General features: G+C 47.0%; 1 protein-coding gene across 3 annotated transcripts; it reads right to left on the bottom strand.

Annotated features, from left to right (window-relative positions):
• Positions 1 to 2,652: 2,652 nt before the first annotated feature.
• Positions 2,653 to 17,079, bottom strand: LIN7B (lin-7 homolog B, crumbs cell polarity complex component). 3 transcript variants are annotated; one of them, XR_014541084.1, is made up of 7 exons: positions 16,101 to 16,331; positions 15,451 to 15,569; positions 14,138 to 14,209; positions 11,324 to 11,533; positions 9,755 to 9,918; positions 3,254 to 7,838; positions 2,653 to 3,108 (listed from the first exon to the last, which is right to left on the bottom strand). XR_014541084.1 is itself a non-coding variant. In XM_083583629.1 (6 exons), the coding sequence occupies exons 1-6, from the start codon at positions 16,135 to 16,137 to the stop codon at positions 7,817 to 7,819; spliced, it is 624 nt and encodes a 207-aa protein (XP_083439755.1). In that variant the 5' UTR covers positions 16,138 to 16,331; the 3' UTR covers positions 2,653 to 7,816. The 3 variants fall into 3 exon arrangements, 2 of the variants coding, with proteins under 2 accessions (XP_083439755.1, XP_083439756.1); XM_083583629.1 differs by having other exon boundaries at positions 2,653 to 7,838; XM_083583630.1 differs by lacking the exons at positions 2,653 to 3,108; positions 16,101 to 16,331 and adding an exon at positions 16,442 to 17,079 and having other exon boundaries at positions 6,638 to 7,838.
• Between the last annotated feature and the right edge of the window lie 6,499 nt (positions 17,080 to 23,578).

Below are 23,578 nucleotides of genomic sequence, written 5' to 3'. Positions count from 1 at the left end.
GTTCTTAACCTGAAGCACTATTTCTGGGTTAGCGGAGTATGTAACTTGAAGCATATGTAACCTGAAGCGTATGTAACCTGAGGTACCACTGTATTAACAAAAAAACCAATGGGTCTCTACTAGGTTCACATACCAAAGGCACCCATTCCTTTACTTAAGAACGTAATAAAGGAGCAACTGATAACTAAGCAAGATTTTCAGCACAGATCAGAACCTTTTAAAATTGAAGCAAAGGGATCTATGCCTTTGCCATGCATAAAACATGCTGCTTCTCTTTACCATTTAAACGTATCCAAAAGCAAGCCTTGAAAAATATTGCTGAGAATTTGAAGGCCGATTTGCCATCCTTGTTTTGATCAATTTCACAGTGATCACTGAAGCATACTAAATGTTATAGGGATTAAATTAAATGATGAAATGAGACTTCCCCCAATAGCTGAGCTTGCAAGATGAAAGCAAAACACTTTGGGATCAGCTCACTTGTGTTCAAGACTGCAAGAGCTTAGTATATTTATCATTGGTTTACTTTTAGCAAAATCATCCAGCAAACCGAAGGTTTCATTGTTTTAATTTGAAACATATCATTTCAGTTACTGACTGACCATTCCTTTGCTAAATGGGTCGTTGATGAACGGACCAGGATGGTCAGTTGATGCCTCATGAATGGGATCTAACAGAGGAGCATGTCTCATTCCTCCCTGTTTTTGAATTAAATCTTGTTTGGAGATGATGACAAGGGAGAAAGCAGGGGTGTGCCCTTTGAAGACAAGAAGACAGAGTTCAGGAGCCTTGAAGTTGCCCATTGTGTTCCTAAACAGTAAACTAAGTATGCATGCAGGTCACAGCTTTCTCTGTGATAGTGAGGTGTTCCTGTATTTCTATTTACAATTATAGTAATTATTTCTAAACTTGCATCTAAACACAAAAATCAGCATATGCACATTTTAAGCAAATAACCATCTTCTTCTGGTGACATGTAAGGGGCTGCCTTAAGCTCAGTTTGATAGCTGCCAGAAATCATCCCTGTGGAATTATTTCCAAAGGAGTCCATCCAACTCCATTGTCTTCAGATCGTTAGGAAAGATCCCCTCTCCCAGACTTCTGAGATGGGTCCCCAATTTTAGTTGTTGCTTATGTTAAGTGAGACAGTGCGCCATTTTGTGTGTGTTTGATGTTAGCGTTTTGCTTTCTATATTGTTTCGATGTTAAAATTTGCCTTGTGAACCTTTTCAAAGGCCAAATGACAGGATACATTTTAGCTTTTTTTTTTTTAAATAAAAAACCCCACAAATACATTTTACCATTTCTCCCTAGATAAAAACCCACCGTGTTCCCAGGATCCTACCACCACCTTGGGGCACTTCCATCGTGTATGTAACCAGGATCCCACTGCCCAAACCAGATATATCAACTCAGTAATGTGGCAGGACAAAGCCACTGGTGAAACAGATTTTGCACCTACGATGGCTAAGGCAACATCTCTATTCCAAGAGATACACGTACCATGAAAATGCTCCTTACACACACTCCTGGAATGGCCACAAACAGAATGCAGCGCCAGCAAGGCACTAAAGGTGTAAATACACCAGAAACCCAGTAGGGGGTGCTCTGTCAACCATAAAGCCCTAGCCACTGGTTTTATGAACCTTGACCTTGCAGACACCCGCTGGCTGCCAATAAGCTATTGGGTCCAGTTTAAGGTTTTGATCTACAAAGCGCTTCAACTGGCGATCGTTACCTGCAGCATCACCTTCTTCATTCACTAAGATCAGCTGAGGCGGCTTCTCTTGGTTGTGCCATTTTGAAGAAAAATTTGGTAGTAATCAGACAGAGGGCCTTCTCGGTGCTAGCCCCCTCTCCGTAGGCTCAGATAGGCAGACACTATTGATGTTTTGGCATATTCTCGGGCCTCTGCTGACATTTAGTCCCAGAGGTTTCGTTATGTCAATCTGCCCTAGCTGGATGCTGTATTTTAATATTTGCATTGCAGTTTTAATATCTTAAATTATGTCACTGAATTGTACAGTATTAGGGTTTTTTGTGTGAATGATGAATGAACCAACAAACTTGACAGAAGAGTGCCTTTGGAAACCAAGTTTGCCAATATTTCATCTAGCCTGCTTTGGAATCAAGTCTTCCAACATTTCTTCTACGGCAAAGGGCGTAGTTGTGTATGATAAGCACCATAACACCACATATTATTGACAGAGAGACGAGAGGCCCTTGATGTAACAAATGCCTTGAGTGCTGTGACACAGAACCAAGCTGGGGGTATACTAGAGATGGGCAATATAGCGTCCTAAACTGGTTTGAAGTCCATATTGTGATATCGGTTTCATAATTGTTGACCTTGCAATAGATCACAAATCGTGTGTGTCTGTGTGTGTACGCTACACAAAAATCACAATGTGAGGAAAACCGTGAAGCCAGCCAACGCCTCTACATCTACATAGCTCCATCCTTACTTCAGACATCGTGATATGGCATTATATTGCCATGTTTAGCAGGTGATATATCACAAAGTTGAAAACCAGGAATCGCCCAACCCTAGTGTGTACATTTGCAGAATCATTCTCCAACTGAGGTTCAAACACCCATTTTAAAGAGCAGAAAGGGGGGTGGGGAGATGCAAAAACAGACTGTAATACGAAGTGAGGCTTCTCAAACACTGTGCTTTACTAGTTTATTGATGTATTACACTTAAATCACACTCTTCTTTTGGAACAGCTTACACAGGAGTTCCCTGGCACGCTTCCCTTATAGCGCTGATCAACCAGTGACCTGCTAGTGGTATAATCACATGACACCCATGGGGACCGGGTAGCTGGCAGAAAAGTCCACTGAAGTATGAGGTTCTGCTAAAGGAAGACAGATTTTCCTAGAGAGGGTTAATCAGCTATTAGGAGGAGCACAACACTTTTGGCTGAGCCTTTGGGCAAGACGGGGTGGGGTGGGGGGGTTGACTAGGCCAGGAAAAAGATATTTGCACCCCACTCTAGTCAGAGCAATGGCAAAGTGTTGCATGTGCTCCCCAACAACAGGGTATCATTAGGGGGGCATAATGCCACAAGCAAGCTATTTGGTTCCTCTAAATCAGTGGTGGCCAAACTTGGCTCTTCAGCTGTTTTTTGGACTACAACTCCCACCATCCCCATGTAACAGGACCAGTGGCCAGGGATGATGGGAATTGTAGTCCCAAAACAGCTGGAGGGCCAAGTTTGGCCACCACTGCTCTAAATCAAGTGTGGCAAACCTGCAGACCTCCTGATATTTGCTGGACTACAACTCCCATCTACTATGCCAGCTAAGGCTGATGGGAGCTGCATCAAATAGCATCTGGGAAGCCACAGGGCTAACCCAGTGTTTCCCAATCTTGGGTGTCCAGCTGTTTTGGACTACAGTTCCCATCATCCCTGACCACTGGTCTTGCTAGCTAAGGATGATGGGTGTTGTAGTCCAAAAACAGCTGGAGACCCAAGTTTGGGAAGCACTGGGCTCGCGCTCTCTTTCTTGACCATGGCACGGCATCCTGGACTGTTTCAGCAATCTGAAGAGCCAACAAGTCCAAGGGAGCCTCTGAGCTTGTGTTCTTACTCATCCAGCCTCAGTGGTGCATGGTAAATTGCTTTTAAAAAACGGAAGCCTGGGAGTGCCGTGAAACATGACACAGGAATCTGTTGATCAGAGAATACAGAGTTTTGAACAAACCCAAAACCAATGGACAAACTGAGCAAAGGCATGAATCCAAGGCATGAATCCCCAACAGAGACTGTGAGCATCAATAGCCAGGACCTGAAAAGTTGTATTTACCGTATTTTTCGCTCTATAAGACGCACCGGACCACATGACGCACCTAGTTTTTGGAGGAGAAAAACAAGAAAAAATATATTCTGAATCTCAGAAGCCAGAACAGCAAGAGGGATCGCTGCGCAGTGAAAGCAGCAATCCCTCTTGCTGCTCTGGCTTCTGGGATAGCTGCGCAGCCTGCACTCGCTCCATAAGACGCACACACATTTCCCCTTACTTTTTAGGAGGGAAAAAGTGAGTCTTATAGAGCAAAAAATACGGTATTTGCTTTTTAAGGCGCTAAAGCATATGTTCTTTTCATGACCTCCTCTCAGAGCCAAACTAGACCTGAAGTTAAAAGCCTTTTGCATTTATTTTTTTTAAAATGCAAGTTAATTACAAAATCCTATCAGCATACTTAGGGGGCCGATAATTAACGGGATCAGAGCAGACGTAGAAGGGAAATTTAACCTTTTCCTCCCATGCAGCAGTCTTGACGGAAAGCCCTCTTGAACATGGTATGAGTTTGTTGAGGATGAGTGGGTAAAAATGTCATCCTCCAAAAGCAAATGCAGTAAGCCCGCAACTTGTGCACCTTTAACTTGTGCACCTTCAAGTTTTACACCCGTGGGAAAAATTAAAAAGAGCGCAGGGTTCTAGGAAAAATGACGTTGGCAATCCCAGCCACCACTGAAACCAATGTGTTTTGACTATACGCAACTCTGGCTTTTAGACGCGATCGCCGGAACGTAACTCCTGCATAAACTGCTGGTTTACAGCCCCAATTACAGAAGATTTTCCTCCAGACTGTGACATGGGAGGAATTCGCTCTCCATGCCTGCACTAATCTTGCTAATTATCAGCACCCTCGGCCCCCACCCCTCAAAGCTGATGCAACCTGCATTTTAAAAAACCAGCACGTCAAGTCTGTCGGTTGGCCCTGAGCCCATATTCTGCGCATACATGGGGTGGGTCCCAGTTCTGCGAAGAAGTACAACTTGAAAGGAGGGATGTTTTGGGGAAAAACTCAGTTTTTCATTTGAGCTCAGGGGAAGTACTGTATGCAGAGCACCGATCGGGAAAAAAGCAACACCGTATTCAAATAAATATAGGCATTTACAAGGAGATTCGACACTCCTTTTGGATTATTTTATCGAATCCCAGCATCCAGGAAAATATTTCTTTTTAAATTTTTGCAATTCGACACATTTTGCCGTCAGCTTGGACTGAACACAGTGCTGGACAACTCTTAAGAGCTGCATTTTAGCATACAGGTGTGCTCTTGGGATTAAATGAAAGACTAGTTTGAACAGCCTGCTCAGCTATCTATTTCGCTGTAAATTAGGAAGTCGCCTTACAACAGGGGCAGAGGCTTTTCGTCCATCTGTTCCCAACCTGTTCCCACCATCCACCCCTGCAGTGGCCATGCTGGCAAGGGCTGATGGGAACTGTGGTTCGGCAACAAATAGAGGGTTTCCCCCATCCCTGGTCTAGCATAACAGTGTTGTCTATTCTGACCAGCAATGGCTCTTCCTGTGTCTCAGGTATCATCCGATCCTTTCAGATGAAACACACCAGGGCCTGAACCTATCCTGGAAGAGTTGCCCAGAGTGGCTGGGGCAAGCCAGTCAGATGGGCGGGGGTACAAATAATAAAATTATTGTCATAATTATTAACTACTGCAGGCAAAGCATGGGCTGTACCCACTGAGCTATGGGTCTTCTTCCTAAATTGCACCCTATCGACACATGAAAGTGGCAGATTTCACGCAAACCTGTGCCAACTCCCAGCCTGGGCGACCTTTTTGCACATACTGTATTTTTCTGTGTATAAGTCTATATTTCCCCCCAATTTTTTAAAAGTTTAAAATTGGGGGTCATCTTATACACGGAATGTTGCAATTATTTCTTAATTTGGGGCTCAAACAATTGGGGTGGTCTTATACATGGGGACGTCTTATACACGGAAAAATATGGTAACCCTTTGGCTTGGCTTTCTGAATGTCACGACAAGTAACAGTGGGTTTCTCTGACCCATGCCAACTAAATCAGACTAAAGCAATCAGGTGACTTCAAGTCAGCATGGATCAGCTGAAAACTACAGGCTTTCGCATTCTGATGGGGCTGGGTGCCATGATATTTTATGTCAGCGTTCTCAAATCATTATTATGCAGCTAGAGCCACAACTTCTCCCCAAAATTGACCTAAACGTTACTTTTTCACAAATCCTGACCAGAGATTCATTAAGTGCTCCACCTGCTGGTCATAGGGTCAAACTGCACTGCAGCTTATTTCATTCTGATTTTTCCCCCTTTCTGCCAATGCTCTGATGGAGCTGTTGCCCCTGGAAATAACTGAAAGCACGCCAGTGAAGGTAGATAAATAGGTACCACTGCGGCAGGAAGGTAAATGGCATTTCTGTGCACTCTGGTTTCCTGCACGGTGTCCCCTTGCGCCAGAAGCGGTTTAGTCATGCTGGCCACATGACCCGGAAAGCTGTCTGTGACAGGATAGTCATTTAGAGGCCTGTCAAGAGAAATCTAAAATAGAGGTCTGTTGTGATTGTTGTGGGGTAAGGGGGATTATCTTTTCTTACTTAGTATAATCTGGACAGACATTATTTACATACACGTCGTGTTATTCATAAAACTCTATAGCGTTTTGCTGTTTTTTATCTCATTAATCCTCACAGCAACTTTGCGAGGGAGGCCGTTCCAGCCCCCATTTTACAGATGGGAACACTGAGGCTGAGTGTACACAAGCTTACCCAAAGATCGCCAGTGAGCTCTGCAGCTGAAATTATTGTGATTTCCCACATCCATATCCAACCTTGTTTTGCTTTTTTATATATAAAAAAAATCACATTCTACCATGGGTTGCTATAGAAAAAAAAATGGTTTGGCTTGGTAAAGTTGTAGCCCTAGAGTCCTGGGACAATTCTCTCTTTCCAAAGCTCTTATCAGTATTAATTGGCAAGATATCCCAAGGAACTCAAGGGCACCAAACACGGGTTTTCACTGTTCTGTCCTCACAACAACCCTGTGAGGTAGGTTAGGCTGAGAGAGAGAGAGGGACAGGTGATATGGTCAGCCAGTTAGATATGAACCCAGGCCCAAAGCCAGGGCTACACCATGCCTTCTCATCAGTGTTGGCGTTTCTGTGTCTAAGCCCTATACGGCTTAGGACCCTCGTACCTACGGATCCGCCTCTCCTGGTATGTCCCACAGAGGAACATACGGTCTTCAGATAAAAACATCCTGAAGGTCCCAGGCCACAGAGAGGTTAGGCTGGCCTCAACTAGAGCCAGGGCTTTCTCGGCTGTGGCTCCAATCTGGTGGAACGCTCTGTCACAAGAGACTAGGGCCCTGTGGGACTTGACATCTTTGCGCAGGGCCTGCAAAACAGAGCTGTTCCACCAGGCCTTTGGTCAGGGCGCAGCCTGACTCCCTCCTTTGGCAATCTTCACAGAACTTTAGCTTAATGGTTGCCATCAATTTGATTTTAATTAATTTTTATAATGAATTGTTTCTAAAATGTTGCACTATTTTATTGTTGTTAGCCGCCCTGAGCCCGGCTTCGGCTGGGGAGGGCGGGATATAAATAAATTTTATTATTATTATTATTAGGGTGGGAGGCTGGCTAGAGAGGGGACGCCTCACCTCGCAATGGAAACGAAACCATCCCTAGAGGAGAGGCATTATACGTGGGAGCTTTCCATTTCCCTATAATTTTTTATAGCCCTGTACATCATAGGCAGCAAAGAACAGGCTCTTGGGGGCTTTGCGGTAACTTCTTCAGTTTCACAAAGGGTGGGGACTCGCACAGATACACAGTCACTCACACAGAACATCTTTAAATAAGAGGATTGTGGAGAATAAATACTGTACATAGGAGCCCACCTCCTGGCAAAGAGGAGGAAGGCAGATAAATATGTCTCCTGCTATACAGATAAAACCATTGGGGAGAGTGCGGTGGGGTGGGGGAAAAAATCGCAGGCCAGCCCAAACAAACCAGATAGATAATGATGCAAATTATCCTCGGGACTCCAGGGATCTGAAGAAACAAAGAGAGACAGGAAATACCAACCGTGAGAGCAAGCAGGGAGGCAGGCAGCCACAAAAGAAGTTTTTCTTAAAACTCTGAGAAAGGACTGATTTTTTTTTTCATGTGGCCACTCTAGTTAACTAATGCGGGTGGTGCTGTGGGTTAAACCACAGAGCCTAGGACTTGCCGATCAGAAGGTTGGCGTTTCGAATCCCCACGATGGGGTGAGCTCCCGTTGCTGGGTCCCTGCTCCTGCCAACCTAGCAGTTCGAAAGCACATCAAAAGTGCAAGTAGATAAATAGGTACCGCTCCGGTGCGCTCTTTGCGTTACTGTCGGTCACCTGCTTCAGTCAATTTCTGAAGACACCTCCTCCTCGTCTCTGACCAATCATTAAAGCCAATCATCTTCTGCATGTTATCGAGAAGTGAGGTGATAGGGAACCAAGCAGAGGGCCTTCTCGGTGGTGGCGCCCACCCTGTGGAACGCCCTCCCATCAGATGTCAAGGAAATAAACAGCTATCTGACTTTTAGAAGACATCTGAAGGCAGCCCTGTTTAGGGAAGCTTTTAATTTTGACGTTTTTTATATTCTGTTGGGAGCTGCCCAGAGTGGCTGGGTATAAATAATAAATTATTAATATTAATATTGTTATTATATTATCATGCTTTATTGCATTTCTGCATTTTTTACTGATGTTGTCAGTACTTTGCATTGATCGTTTTATTGTACAGTTGTACCTCTGGTTGTGAACGGGATCCGTTCCGGAGGCCCGTTCGCAACATGAGCAGAACGCAACACGTGTCTGCGATTCTGCAGGTTGCGATTTGCCGCTTCTGCGCATGACGTCACTTTGCACGTCTACGCATGCGCGAGCAGCAAAACCCGGAAGTAACCCTTTCCAGAACTTCCAGGTCGCTGCGGGATGCAACCTGAAAACACTCAACCTGAAGCAAACGTAACATGAGGTATGACTGTATTGCTTTTGGTAATTTGGGTTTGTTTGCTTTTTTAAGTTGCCATTCACTCCTTAGATATATTTAACATAAACGGCCCTAAATAAATTAATATTGAGGGTTCTGCCCACGGATTTCTCCTCTCTTCAGTGCCTGCCCTTTTCCGTTGCCATCACCCAACTGTGTCAATTGCAAGACGCTCTCTGGGAAGTATCAAAAATTGATCTCTCTCCCTCTCTCTATAGGGACACACAGATTAATAGAAACCAGAGGGAAAGCATGTATTCCTTACCCCAGTTCTAGATTTGCACATGTTGATCAGCTACCAGGAAGATTTCAACACTGGGATTTCAGATTTGATGCCGGCAATGGGGATAACTCAGGTACCAAAAATAAACCCCAACTTCTCTCCCAAACCTAATGGCTGGACTTGTGTGACTCAGCTGACACTGTCAGCCACCTGGCTTCAAGCTACCGTATTTTTCGCTCTATAAGACGCACACTTTCCCCTCCAAAAATTAAGGGGAAATGTATGTGTGTCTTATGGAGTGAATGCAGGCTCCTTGGCTTCAGCGATAGCAATGCGAAGCCTCCGAAGCGCAGAGGGAGTGTTCCCGCTGCGCTCCAGAGGCTTCGGGTTGCCTTCACTGAAGCCTGGAGAGCGAGAGGGGTTGGTGTGCACAGTGCCCCTTCAGCTAAGCGGGAGGAGAAATGGAAGGGGCTCCGTTTCTCCTGCCGCTTCGCTGAAGGGGCACTGCGCAGAGAGGGGGAGATTTTTTCCCCCTTGTTCTCCCCCTCTAAAACAAGGTGTGTCCTATGGTCGGGTGCGTCCTATAGAGCGAAAAATACGGTACACCTGCTGCCATCTCACCTTCCAGGTGTGGCAGCCCCGCCCTCTTCTGCCCCTGGCCACCCAAACTATCCCCCGGGAGAACCACTTGGAAAGCCCCATTTCCCGGCCCACTCTTACGAGTAGCTGTTATGCTGCTGCCGGCGCCGCGCCGTCCGCATCTTCTCAAAGCGCGCCTCCATTTCTTCAAGTACTTTGGGCGTGTAGCGCACAACCAGCTTCACGGTACCCTGGGCTGCTTTCAGGAGCTCCACCGCCCGCTCGTGTTGCTCGCCCTCCACGCTCTGCAGGAAACAAGGAAGAAAAGCAACGCCACAAGAGCAGTAAGTGCATTTCCTGATTCAAGACTCCACCTTTCGCCTCCCATCGTCACTGCTGAGGTCCGTGAGAAGCAGCCGTCCCTGCCTCAAATGACGTATTTACGCAAGCAGGACTAGCAGCAAAATGCTGCAGTGTGAAGCCAGCCCCGTTTTCCCTCTCCTTAAATGGCTCAAGACTGCAACACCTCAAGGACTGCCTGTCTCCATAAGAACCTACCCGGACCCTGAGATCATCTTCCAAGGGCCTCCATCGTGTGCCTCCTCCTTGAGAGGTCCAGAGGGTGGCAACACGAGAACGGGGCCTTCTCTGCAGTGGCTCCCCGTCTGTGGAATGCTCTCCCCAGGGAAGTTTGCCTGGCACCTTCATTATACACCTTCAGGCACCAGGCGAAAACGTTCCTCTTTAACCAGGCCTTTGGCTGATTGACATCCAATGCCCTTTTAAAATGTGTTGGGGAGAGGGGATTATTGGTTTGTTTCTGATCTTTTTATTACAGTGGTACCTCGGTTTTCAAACATAATCCATTCCGGAAGACCGTTCAACTTCCAAGGCATGTTCAAAAACTGAAGCAGTTACTTCTGGATTTACGGAGTTCGAAAACCGAAATGTTAATCAACGGAGATGTTCGAAAACCGAGGTACCACTATATTTCTTACTTTATTTTATTGCGATTTTATGTTGTGAACCACCCTGAGATCTATCTATAAATAATAAGGAAAAAAATAACTATCAGCTGGAGTAAACCTCCAGATGAACAGCACACATGTTTTTTTTGGAAACCATGTAATTTTATGTATTAAAGGTAAAGGGACCCCTGACCATTAGGTCCAGTTGTGGCCGACTCTGGGGTTGCAGTGTTCATCTCACTTTACTGGCCAAGGGAGCCAGCGTACAGCTTCTGGGTCATGAGGTCAGCATGACTAAGCCGCTTCTGGCAAACCAGAGCAGCGCACGGAAACGCCGTTTACCTGCCCGCAGGAGCGGTACCTATTTATCTACTTGCACTTTGACGTGCTTTCGAACTGCTAGGTTGGCAGGAGCTGGGACCGAGCAACGGGAGCTCACCCCGTTGCAGGGATTCGAACCACCGACCTTCTGATCGGCAAGTCCTAGGCTCTGTGGTTTAACCCACAGCGCCACCCGCCTCCCAATTTTATGTATTATGTCTATATAAAATCAACAACGCATGTGCAACCACAAATAAAATCAGCCAATCAGCATTCCGCAATTGTTGTGCACGCTCTGTACCTCTAGAGTTGTTTTGGATCTCCACCCACCCCATCTATTTCCGCTTCCTGCAAACCCTTATCCCGCTCCCATACACCCAAAAAGAAGCCTCTCGTATTGCCTGCCCCCCAATATACACACCACGCCATTGACCGACAGCAACTGATCTCCTCGCTTGAGGCCGCCATGGCGGTCAGCCACGCCCCCTGGGATGATGCGGGAGATGTAGATGGGAGAGTTCTGCTCCTTGCCCCCCATGATGTTGAAGCCCAGGCCTTCGTCCGTCTTGGGCAGTTCCACCACCCGTGGGTGCGCGTGGCCTTCGCTTGCTGCGAAAGCAGCCACCGTCGCCTGGATATGGGGAGGAAGCAGAGAAGATTCTGCACCAGTATTTAGGACTGTTTCAAAGACTTCTTTAAGTCAGTGGCAACACCCTTCCCCTCGTGCCCCAATTCCCTCAGATTTTCATTTCCGACTCATCCTTCATCATCTCTCTTTGAAGGTGACCCGGAAACTGCAATTAATCCAGAATGTGGCAACTGGACTGGTGACTGGGAGCGGCTGCCGGGACCACATAACACCGGTCTGAGAGATCTGCATTGGCTCCCAGTACATTTCTGAGCACAATTCAAAGTGTTGGTGGTGACCTTTAAAGCCCTAAACGGCCTCGGTCCTGTATACCTGAAGGAGCGTCTCCACCTCCATCGTTCAGCCCGGACACTGAGATCGAGTGCCGAGGGCCTTCTGGCGGTTCCCTCATTGCGAGAAGTGAGGTTACAGGGAACCAGACAGAGGGCCTTCTCAGTAGTGGCGCCCGCCCTGTGGAACGCGCTCCCATCGGATGTCAAGGAAATAAGCAGCTATCTTATCTTTAAAAGACATCTGAAGGTAGCCCTGTTTAGGGAAGTTTTTAATATTTAATGCTGTATTGTTTTTAACACTCAATTGGGAGCCGCCCAGAGTGGCTGGGGAAACTCAGCCAAATGGGCGGGGTATAAATAAATTATTATTATTATATTATATCATCATTTATATGCTGGCTATCTAACTGGGTTCCCCCAGCCACTGTCAAATTACTCAAATTAACCCATGTGCATATTTCTACCCAGGGTTCTGCATACTCTATGCTAAGAATTTGTAAATAAATTCAGTGCCAAGATAAACTGAATTTTACAATCCCATATAAATTATGCAAATTCCTCAGCTGCCATGTCATCACTTATGTTGTAAGACTTATTCTTTCTTTTCTTTTTCAAGTTACTGGGGCAGGCGCTGCACAGGGCCCTGAAGCCTCACTTCCAATAACTGGAAAACGTATTAGTCCCCAAACTTTCAAGCATATATTTGGGGCTATAAGGACTAGAAACTTGGTTTTTTAAAAAAAGAAATAAAAGCAGAGAATCTCAGAAATTAGATTTTGAAACTACAGTAACATTCTGTGTTCCCCCTCCAACCCCTACAAAACTGTGGCACACATACAGTCTTGTATTCCCCATCACTTCCTCCTCCCTCCTCCTCCTCTTTTCCTTTCATGCCATGCCTTTTAGATTGCAATCTTGCACACATAAGGACAACCTACTTTCCTGTTGCTTTTACTCATCTTATGCAAGCCGCTTTAGAACACTATCAAGCAGAAGAGCACAGGGAGACCACTTTATAAACAGCCCATTTCTAGCAATTTTCACATCATATTTGAAATACAGATATTAGTTCTAAGGAAGCTTCATTCAGTTGACCACCCTGTTTCCAGCACAGGGCATCCAGGTGCCTCAGGGAAGCCAAAAGCAAGGCAAAACAGCCCTCTCTTGCTGTTGCTCCCAGCAAACTGGTACCCTGAGAGTTATACTGCCTCCAAACCCAAAGGGTGCATATAGCCATTATGACTAATAGCCACTGAAAGTCTCTTTGCTTCCCGGGTTGGTCTAATCCCCTTCTAAAGCTATTTAATCAGGGCCGGACTAAGCTGTTTTTGCTGCTTGATGGCATCTTGCCCTCATCCCGGCCCCACGTCAAGGTGTTTGTAGCCAAAGGCCGGTCAAGTTATTTTGACACCCAACGCACAAAAATCCCACTGGTACCTCTCCCTGGGTGTACAACCATCGCACAGTAAATAATAGTTTAAAAAAGCCCAGCAAAACTAAATATCAGGTTGCTGTAATTCCGTGACATTGAAAGTGAGCTGTCTGAGGCATCTGCCTCACTCTGTCTAATGAAAGGGCCGGTCCACAGCCTTTTAAGCAGTGTTAGAAACTCAGCTATATAAGTTAGGCACCAAATGGCTCCTTAAACGTTTAGTTGATTTTGGGGCCAGACAGCTCGGAAGCAGTATTTTTCAATACGACTTTGTGGTTGGTTCCTGAAATTCATTCTGATTGTGCAGTTAAAATATAACGGATTTAATTCTACAGGATGTGCTGCCAGTGTGTGAAAACAGCCAAGATCCAAGGTTCACCAGGCAGGCATCTCCAGATGGTGGAGACGTCAAGCACCATCCTGGCACCTGGGAAAGTCAGATGCAAAATGCGCCTGGCTAATTTCGAACATTGCTTTAAAGCTATCTAGCACCATTACAGCAAATTCAGTAAGCTGAACGAAATATGAATTCAAGAGAACTAGCAACTTCAGACCAAGCGTTGCACAAGAATTCTAAGGAACAGAATGATAAAAAAAATATATAGTGCAGTTTTGAAACCTGCAGTTGAAACCAATGCCGTTTTGAAACCACTGGTTAAAATCAGTGCAGCTTTGAAAGGTTCAGCCAGCCACCTCTGTTCAAATTGGCATCTGGCTGGATCCAAACATAGACCAAAATCGTATTGCTTGATCATGCAAAATTTGGTTAAATTGTTTTAAGAGGAATCCCAACAAGCAGGCAAACAGCTTCCCAAAATACGTAGCAGGTGGTGGAGGGGAACCTACACAACTGGAAACAAAGCAACGGGTTTCTTCTCATACCTTAGCCGTGGCATGCGCCCGAATTTCAGCACTCCCCGTGATATCCAGTGTGTCGTACAACTGCTCATAGACCTGTCCAGAAAAGAGACAATAAAAGGAGGGGGGTCAGGGAGATTTGTCCGCCAAGTCCAGAGTTGACACCATTTGGAACACAGATGCTAAGGAGGATACTTGAAAGAAGCATCTGCTGTGGAATGGGAATATGGGATAGAACAGGAGATAAGAGGGCATGGAAGCAAGACGGGGGGGCAGGGAGAGCAGGTAGAACATCTCCTTTCATGGTGCTATGTTTCTATGATTCAATCCTCGGTACCTCCGGGTAGACTTGAGAAATACCCCAGTCTGAATCCCTGGCGAGCTGCTGCCTGCCAGTGTAAACAATAATGCTCTAGATGGGACCTATGGTCTGAGTAAATATATAAGGCTGCTTCCCTTCTTCTTAATACAGTGGTACCTCAGGTTACAGACGCTTCAGGTTACAGACTCTGCTAACCCAGAAATAGTACAGTGGACGCTCAGGTTGCGAACGAGATCCGTGCGGGATGCATGTTCGCAACCCGCAGCGGCAGGTCTGCACACACGCGGGTTGCGATTTGGTGCTTCTGCGCATGCGCAAAGCGCGATTTAGCACTTCTGCACATGTGCGACCACCGAAACCTGGAAGTAACCTGTTCCAGTACTTCCCAGTTTCAGTGGTCCGCAACCCGAAAAAACGCAACCTGAAGTGTCTGTAACCTGAGGTATGACTGTAATGCTCTAGATGGGACCTATGGTCTGAGTAAATATATAAGGCTGCTTCCCTTCTTCCTAATACAGAGGCGGAGTTAGGGAGTGTAACTGGTTTGCCCAAGCTGAGAGGGCGCTGCAAGAAATCATAAAAATCATGGAGTTGGAAGGGACCCTGAGGACCATCTAGTCCAACCCCCAGAAATGCAGCTGTCCCATCCAGGTGTTATGATCACAGTGCTCTAACCAAAGGAGCTATCCAGGCACCAGCATGATGCAGAGCGGAGGCTAGATGCACCAAAATTTGGCGTTGTGCTGAAATTTGAAAGCCCCAAGTCTGCCACTACCTGATTGCAAACATAGGGGAAAGGTCGGGGTGACAGGGGAGTGACAAGAGGCCAGATGCGTGTGACACAGGTGCAACTCGAGGTGACAGGTGGGGGAAGTGGGTGACGAAGTGGTATAGAGGAAGAAGGCCAGGCAAGGAGCGCGGGAAAGGAGAGGAGGCGAGGGGAGAGAAGAAACTGTAAATGAAGAAAAAGAGAAGCGTCTGCCAAGGAAGGACCCGGGAAGAGTCGCTCGCTCACCTCCCTGATGGCCGAGCAGAATTTGCTCTGCAACACCCTCTGAAGGGCTTGGAGTTTCTGAGGCGGCACCTCCCCGCTGCGCTGCAGCCGCTCCAGCAGTTCAACCGCCCGCGCCACATCTGAGGAGAGGGAGAAGAGACGGCGGGGTTGTCAGCGGAGCGGGAGGAAGCCCCGGGCCGCCTCGGGCGACGCGCCTCAGCCGCCCCGGCGAACATCGCCTCGCGCTTCCCTTGCGCTCTCGCCGCGCGTAAAGGAGAGCGCGCGAAAGCGAAGATCCGGGCGAGCTGCGAGGAAGCAGCTCCGATCTCCTCCTCAGCAGCCATGCCGAGCAAGGGAGGGAGGGAGGGAGAAAGGAAGGACCCACCCGCCACCTCCATCTTTCCGCGGGATCTCGCCTTCCCGCGCGCGCCCCGGCGATGCTCTCTCCCCTCCCCGCCATCCCCCTGGGACGCAGCGAGGGCGCACGGCTCTTGCTCGCTTTCGTGCGTCGGGGCTGGCGGATCCATCCGCCCCGATCCTCCTCCTCCTCCATTTACGCGGGAATCTCCCCCTTCCAGCCCCCCGCCGATCTCTCCCACTCCAGGCCAGGAGATGCCCACCCCTCTCCAAGACCATGTCTCCCCTCCTTCTCCACCGCCGGCGCAGCTTACCCCTCTCCAGCCCCAGAGGCTCGGCCAGCGCTGCCATCTTCGCTCTTGCGAAGCCCCACCGCCGCCTCTCGCACGTCAACGCGCGGAGAGCGGCGAGGGGAGGGAAGAGGGCTTTGCAACCTGATACGCCGCAGCCCTGCCCGCTGGGCTGCTGGTGCGCGTGTCTGCCGCGGCACGTGCGGAGGGCGCCCGGCCCCCTCCCGTGCACCGCTTAGGCCCGGCGGCCAGGAGCTGCGCCCGGGCCGCGCCGCACAAACGCCCGAGCGAAGCAGCCCGAGGAGGAGCCATCATCCTGCGCGCGCCTCTCCACGGATTCCCCCCCTCCTTTTCCACCTACGTACCGCGTCCGACCCGCAGCCGGTGAGGCACCATGGTGGACTGGCCCGGCGAGATCCTTGGTTGTTGCAGCAGCAGCGCGAGGCGACGAGGGAGATCCGCTCACCGCTGCATCCCCTTCCACGCGTGCTCCCACCCGTGCAGGATGCGCAGCGACTTCCTTTTCTCCACCCCCACCCCGCGAGAGTGCCTTACGCGGATGTTAGCATCGCTATTAAAGCGCATCGCAGGTGAATCAGCGCTTTGAACTTGCCACTTCTAGGCGCCTTTGAAGAATCGGACGCAACCCAACCTACGTGCAGAAGTCCCGTGCCTTGCGCACACGTTTATTACAGGTTTGGAAAGCGCTGAACAGGAAAATATCTTTGTTAATGTTTCAGGCCTCTTTTCCAGAAGCTCTCACCCAGAGCGAAGTGGAAAGCAGCGGTCCCGTCAGCAGGTGACTCTCATTGTGTCGTTTTCCCCCTTTAATTTATCCAGCTGGTCTCAAGTATTTTTTATAGTAGGCGATTGTGTAATGAAAAGCTAACGGCGAACACTTGACAAACATGTTACATTTGCACAAACTATCTGGGGCATAAAAATTATACACGCTGGATTTCACTAGGATATATGGGAAGGTAGACGGCATCCAAGGTGGGCTGCATTGCAGTTCAGGATGCAAGAGCCAGGGAGAGGAGGTAAGATGGGGGCTAAGAGCCTACCTGTTTCTCTTCCCCACTGACTCATGCAGATCCCACAGGCTGAACCGCTATCACCATCTATTGCACAAGATGGATGTGAAGATCAAATGGAGGAAGCAATCACGTTTACCAAAATTAGCTCCCTGGATAATTTTTATTTAACAAAACTTGCTGCTCGATTATAAGAAAACCACTTACTCACAGGTGCCTCCATCTTGCCAGGGTTCAAGTTCAGCTTATTTTCACTCATTCACCCCATCAGTGCATCCAGGTACTGACTGGTCCAGGGCCTGCAAGGCCTCCTAATATAGATGTTACGGAGAAACAGGGCTGAGTGGAAGAGATTGTGAAGAGCGCTAAAAGGGCCTCTCCAAACTGAGGGAATGGGCAGTAGCATGGCAAATGCAATTCAATGTGACATAATGCAATTCATGTCACATAAACATTCCTGGGGTGACCAGGAACAAGACCTTGGATAGCTTGATGAAGATGTTGATCCATTGGGGTGGCAGCTGTGAATAAGCTAATTCCACATCAGGAATCATTAGGACAGGAATTGAAAAATAAAACTGCTGATATTAATGAAAGCTATGGTGTGGCATTTGGAAAACAGTGTACAGTTCTGGTCATCTCAAAATATTGTAGAGCTGGAGGCGGTTCAGAAAAGGGCAACCAAAATGATCGGGGGTGGAGTAGTTCTCTTATGAGGGAAAGTTGCAGTGTTTGGAGAGGTAAGAGGTGACATGATTGATATTTCCAAATTCATGCATGGCATGGAGGAAGTGTATAGTGAAGCTTTTCTTCCTCTCTGCAATGGCCATCCAATGCAGCTGAATGTTTAAAGATTATGGGCAGACAAAAGAAAGTACTGGTACTTCTCCACACAGTACAGTAAAACTATGGAACTCATGGTTGCAGGAGGCAGTGATGGCCAACTTGGAAGAGCGTTAAATAAACTTAGGTTGGCTATGCTCTGCCTCCAGAAGCAGTATCCTTGAATTATCAGTTGCTGGAAATAATACTAATACCCCACATTTCTGGCTGTGTTTCCCCAGGCACTTCCAGAAGCTTGTGATTGGGTCCTGCTTGTAGGTTTCCCACAGGCATCTGGGTGGCCACTGAGAACTGACCCAACATCCTTGCAGAGAAATTGCCACCACTAGTCCAAACCTTTGGAGGTAAAGACTCCATCAAGGGTGTGCCCTTCCAAACCTTCGAATGTTGGACCAATGACAATTTCACACAGCCCCATGGTTGTCGTGGGACCATGACTGGCCCAGCAGCGGCATCCACATAGAGACTGAAGTCATCCAGGACTATTGTCCTACGATCCTGTTAACACCATGTCGGAGACCACCTCTGCCAGCTTGGTTAGGGATGCCACTGGGCAACAGGGTGGCCAGTAGACCAGCAGCTCCCCCAATTTGTCTTTCGAGCCCACCACCAGATGCAGACCTCTAAGACCACCCCTACATCAAGAGGTATTCTGGTAAAGGAGATGGTGCTTCTATGACAGCCAACACTCTCTCTCTTGACCCAGTCCAGACTGGTGTTGTATTGAGTATTGAGCACCCAAAGGGTGCTCATCAATGGTTCCTCTTCATCCTGGAGAAGAGTGACTAGTGGGGTGCCACAGGGTTCTGTCTTGGGCCCGGTCTTATTCAACATCTTTATCAACGACTTGGATGATGGACTCAAGGGCATCCTGATCAAATTTGCAGATGACACCAAACTGGGAGGGGTGGCTAACACCCCAGAGGACAGGATCACACTTCAAAACGACCTTGACAGATTAGAGAACTGGGCCAAAACAAACAAGATGAATTTTAACAGGGAGAAATGTAAAGTATTGCACTTGGGCAAAAAAAATGAGAGGCACAAATACAAGATGGGTGACACCTGGCTTGAGAGCAGTACATGTGAAAAGGATCTAGGAGTCTTGGTTGACCACAAACTTGACATGAGCCAACAGTGTGACGCGGCAGCTAAAAAAGCCAATGCAATTCTGGGCTGCATCAATAGGAGTATAGCATCTAGATCAAGGGAAGTAATAGTGCCACTGTATTCTGCTCTGGTCAGACCTCACCTGGAGTACTGTGTCCAGTTCTGGGCACCACAGTTCAAGAAGGACACTGACAAACTGGAACGTGTCCAGAGGAGGGCAACCAAAATGGTCAAAGGCCTGGAAACGATGCCTTATGAGGAACGGCTAAGGGAGCTGGGCATGTTTAGCCTGGAGAAGAGGAGGTTAAGGGGTGATATGATAGCCATGTTCAAATATATAAAAGGATGTCACATAGAGGAGGGAGAAAGGTTGTTTTCTGCTGCTCCAGAGAAGCGGACACGGAGCAATGGATCCAAACTACAAGAAAGAAGATTCCACCTAAACATTAGGAAGAACTTCCTGACAGTAAGAGCTGTTCGACAGTGGAATTTGCTGCCAAGGAGTGTGGTGGAGTCTCCTTCTTTGGAGGTCTTTAAGCAGAGGCTTGACAACCATATGTCAGGAGTGCTCTGATGGTGTTTCCTGCTTGGCAGGGGGTTGGACTCGATGGCCCTTGTGGTCTCTTCCAACTCTATGATTCTATGATTCTATGAGTACCCAGATGGGCACAGCTGAGTTAGGTCAGTGGCACCCAGTGCACCCCCTTCATCCACAATTAAGCCATGGATGCGCATGGTCCTATTGTGGCATTCATTTATAACACCACCGAACCAGAGGAGCCAGTAACCTATGAAGGAGGAGGAAGGCTGCAACAGGGGGCCATCTCCGTCCCAGATGGTGGTCAGCCCTTCCATTCCAACTATAACTTCCTTGGCCCACCACCACTGAAACTGGGGCATCTTCTCAACTCCCTGCTATCTGCCGACCCAGATACAACTTAGTGCCATCATTAAGTGTCACCTACAAAGCTGGGAGATTAGGCCACAGGCCAAGTAGAAAGTGCATGCCATTCTCCTCTTTGCCTCATTCAAAGGGGAACCTGCCAAACAAAAATTCCCCTTCCTCCAGGCTATCGCCAGGTCATGGGCCTGTCTCCTGCAATGCTTGACCTACAATTTCCTATCTTGATTGACGGGCGCGTGCCCCTTTACCTCCCCAAAGGCAGCAACCCCACCACAGTCAACTCTGCCAGATGTGTCAAGTCTGCTGCTACAGTAAGGCAGGCTCTGGACCACCCCCATGCCTTAGCTGACAGGCAGCCAGTCAACATTCAAAGAGTATCACTGCAATCAGCACATACTTTAAGCTGCAGGCAGGTTATCTAAACAGGACTAACCGATGCAAGGCAAACTCTCTCTTGGTAGCTGGGTGAGTACATCAGGCAGGGGCCATGGAAGTGGCAAACAGCCCCTCCCTGCATAGTCCCCCTGCAGATCTGCTCTCATGAGATACAATTTATATATATATGTCCGCCTGTGGGATTTTCATTTGGGATAAAAATGTTCTCTAGCAAAGCAGTCAATTTTTCCCCAACAAATGAGCCCGCCGTGGTGGCAGGCTTCCCGCACAAGAGAAAAATAGCATGGTAAACAGCTCAGACACAGACCAGCAGATGGGGCTTCTAAGCAAGAGTTCCACAGCCCATGCTCATAGCCTACATTTCTCCCACACACTCTGCTACTGTTCCAGGCATCCTTACGCAATTCTCTACTCCAGTACCAGTTTAGGCTAACAGCTGTATGCAGCTTGCCTCCTTGCCAAATTCTGCTTGTAGGAGCCTGCCCTCCTATTAAATTAAGCCGCAGTAGAGATGCAGTTTCCGTGTGCTGCGCTGGTGCTGGCTCGCCAGAGCAGCTTCGTCACGCTGGCCACGTGACCCGGAAGTGTCTCCGGACAGTGCTGGCCGCCGGCCTCTTAAGTGAGATGGGCGCACAACCCTAGAGTCGGACACGACTGGTCCGTATGGGCAGGGGTACCTTTTAGAGATGCAGTACGTGAAGGACGATGAGCCATGAAAATGTCTACTTCCCTAAACGAATGATATTAAGACCCTGCAAGAAAAGTAGGTCCCTGCTGAAGAATCATAAAAGGAATTTCTTAATGCCTCCATCTCAGCCTAACCATTCCTATTAGCAGATATATTTTGTATTCAGGGGAGGTGGTAGCAAGGGCACAAAAAACCACTTAGGGGTTAACATGACTGCTAAGAATGTGAATTTATTTAGGGATAACTATGAAAAATGCTGGATTGAAGTGAAAAGGGATCTAGAAATATGGTCAAATCTGAAGCTATCATTGCTAGGCCGAATTGCTGTGATAAAAATGAATGTACTGCCAAGGATGCTGTTTTTGTTTCAAACACTGCAAATTTTGGATAAAATGGACTGTTTCAAGAAGTGGCAGAGAGATATTTCCAGATTTGTCTGGCAGGGCAAGAAGCCTCGAATAAAATTTAAGTTATTAACTGATGCTAAAGAAAGAGGTGGATTTGCCCTGCCAGACCTTAAACTTTATTATGAATCAGCCGCTTTTTGCTGGCTGAGAGAATGGCTGCTTCTTGAAAACACTGATGTGTTGGACTTAGAAGGTTTTAACAATGTATTTGGTTGGCATGCATATTTGTGGTATGATAAGGTCAAAGCACATAAAGCGTTTAAAAACCATATTGTCAGAAAAGCACTGTTTAATGTCTGGATAAGATATAAGGACTTGCTAGAAAATAAAAGCCCAAGGTGGTTGTCACCAATGGAAGCGAAGGCTCAGAAAAAGCTCAATATGGAGGCCAAATGGCCGAAATATTGGGAAATTTTGGAACAAGAGGGAGACAGATTAAAACTACAGAGTTTTGAAAAATTAAAAAATAGAGTGCGAGACTGGCTCCACTATTACCAAATAATGGAGGCATATAATTTGGACAAAAAAATTGGTTTCCAGGTGGAAAAATCAAAATTGGAAACAGAATTGTTAGATCCCAAAATTAAGAACTTGTCAAGAATGTATAACTTGCTGCTGAAATGGAACACTCAGGATGAAACGGTGAAATCAGCTATGATTAAATGGGCACAAGATGTTGGACATAACATTATGATGGCTGACTGGGAACAGTTATGGACCACAGGTATGAAGTTTACGGCATGTAATGCCTTAAGAGAGAATATAATGAAAATGATCTACAGGTGGTACATGACACCCGTCAAGCTTGCAAAAATTTATCATTTGCCCGATAATAAATGTTGGAAATGTAATGAGACTGAAGGTACATTCTTTGACCTTTGGTGGACATGCCCAAGGATTAAGACTTTCTGGGAGATGATCTATAATGAAATGAAAAAGGTATTTAAATATACCTTTCTGAAGAAACCAGAGGCCTTTCTCCTGGGCATGGTCGGCCAATTGGTGCCAAAGAAGGATAGAACTTTCTTTATGTATGCTACAACAGCAGCAAGAATACTTATTGCAAAGCACTGGAAGACACAAGATCTACCCACCCGGGAAGAATGGCAGATGAAGTTGATAGACTACATGGAACTGGCGGAAATGACTGGCAGAATCCGAGACCAGGGAGAAGAGTCGGTGGAAGAAGATTGGAAGAAATTTAAAGATTATTTACAGAAACATTGTAAAATTAATGAATGTTAGAAGGATGTTGGAATGAAGTTATGTGGCTTTAGCAGAAATGTTATAAAGGATTAAGTAAAAATAGATTGTTAATTGGTGAAAGGAGGAAAAGTAAAGTTAGATTATATCAAGATAAATTATAGGACAAAAACTGGGAAAGATGGAAAGGATTTGCTGAAATAGCTAACCGAACTAGAACACAAAAAAGGGAGGTGTGAGGAGGTCAAGGAAACAAGCAAATGAAAGATAAGTTATCGGAATATTCGTTGTGTTTTTAATTGTTTCTATTTTTCTGTTTTTTTCCTCTTTCCTTATTGTGATGTGTTGTTTTGTTTTTGTTTAATTTGGTGTTTTCTCTTTTTTCTTTCTGTAACCCTTAAAACTTTAATAAATATTACTTTAAAAAAAAAAGCAAGGGCACAAAAAACCTTTGATTCTGCTTGTCTAGTGTAATCTACTCACCACCAAAGCTTTCAGCCGCCACCTCTAGGTCATACTGCCAAGCCACGACTCCAGCTTCTGAGCTGCCAGTGCTAGCAGGGTTATGTGTACACTAGGGTTTCCTAGGAATCTCTGCTTTCATATGACTAAAACAGGATTCTGGGCCTTCCCAACACAGCTTCAAAGACATACAGTGGTACCTCGGGTTAAGTACTTAATTCGTTCCGGAGGTCCGTTCTTAACCTGAAACTGTTCTTAACCTGAAGCACCACTTTAGCTAATGGGGCCTCCTGCTGCCGCCGCGCCGCCGGAGCCCAATTTCTGTTCTTATCCTGAAGCAAAATTCTTAACCTGAAGCACTATTTCTGGGTTAGCAGAGTGTGTAACCTGAAGTGTATGTAACATGAAGTGTATGTAACATGAAGCGTATGTAACCCGAGGTACCACTGTACTTG

Source organism: Podarcis filfolensis (genome assembly GCF_964270895.1).
Source record: "Podarcis filfolensis genome assembly, chromosome: 13".
NCBI classification, from domain to species: Eukaryota; Metazoa; Chordata; class Lepidosauria; order Squamata; family Lacertidae; genus Podarcis; species Podarcis filfolensis.
The sequence above is the reverse complement of the archived record's forward strand: the minus strand, read 5'-3'. Positions and strand labels throughout refer to the sequence as shown.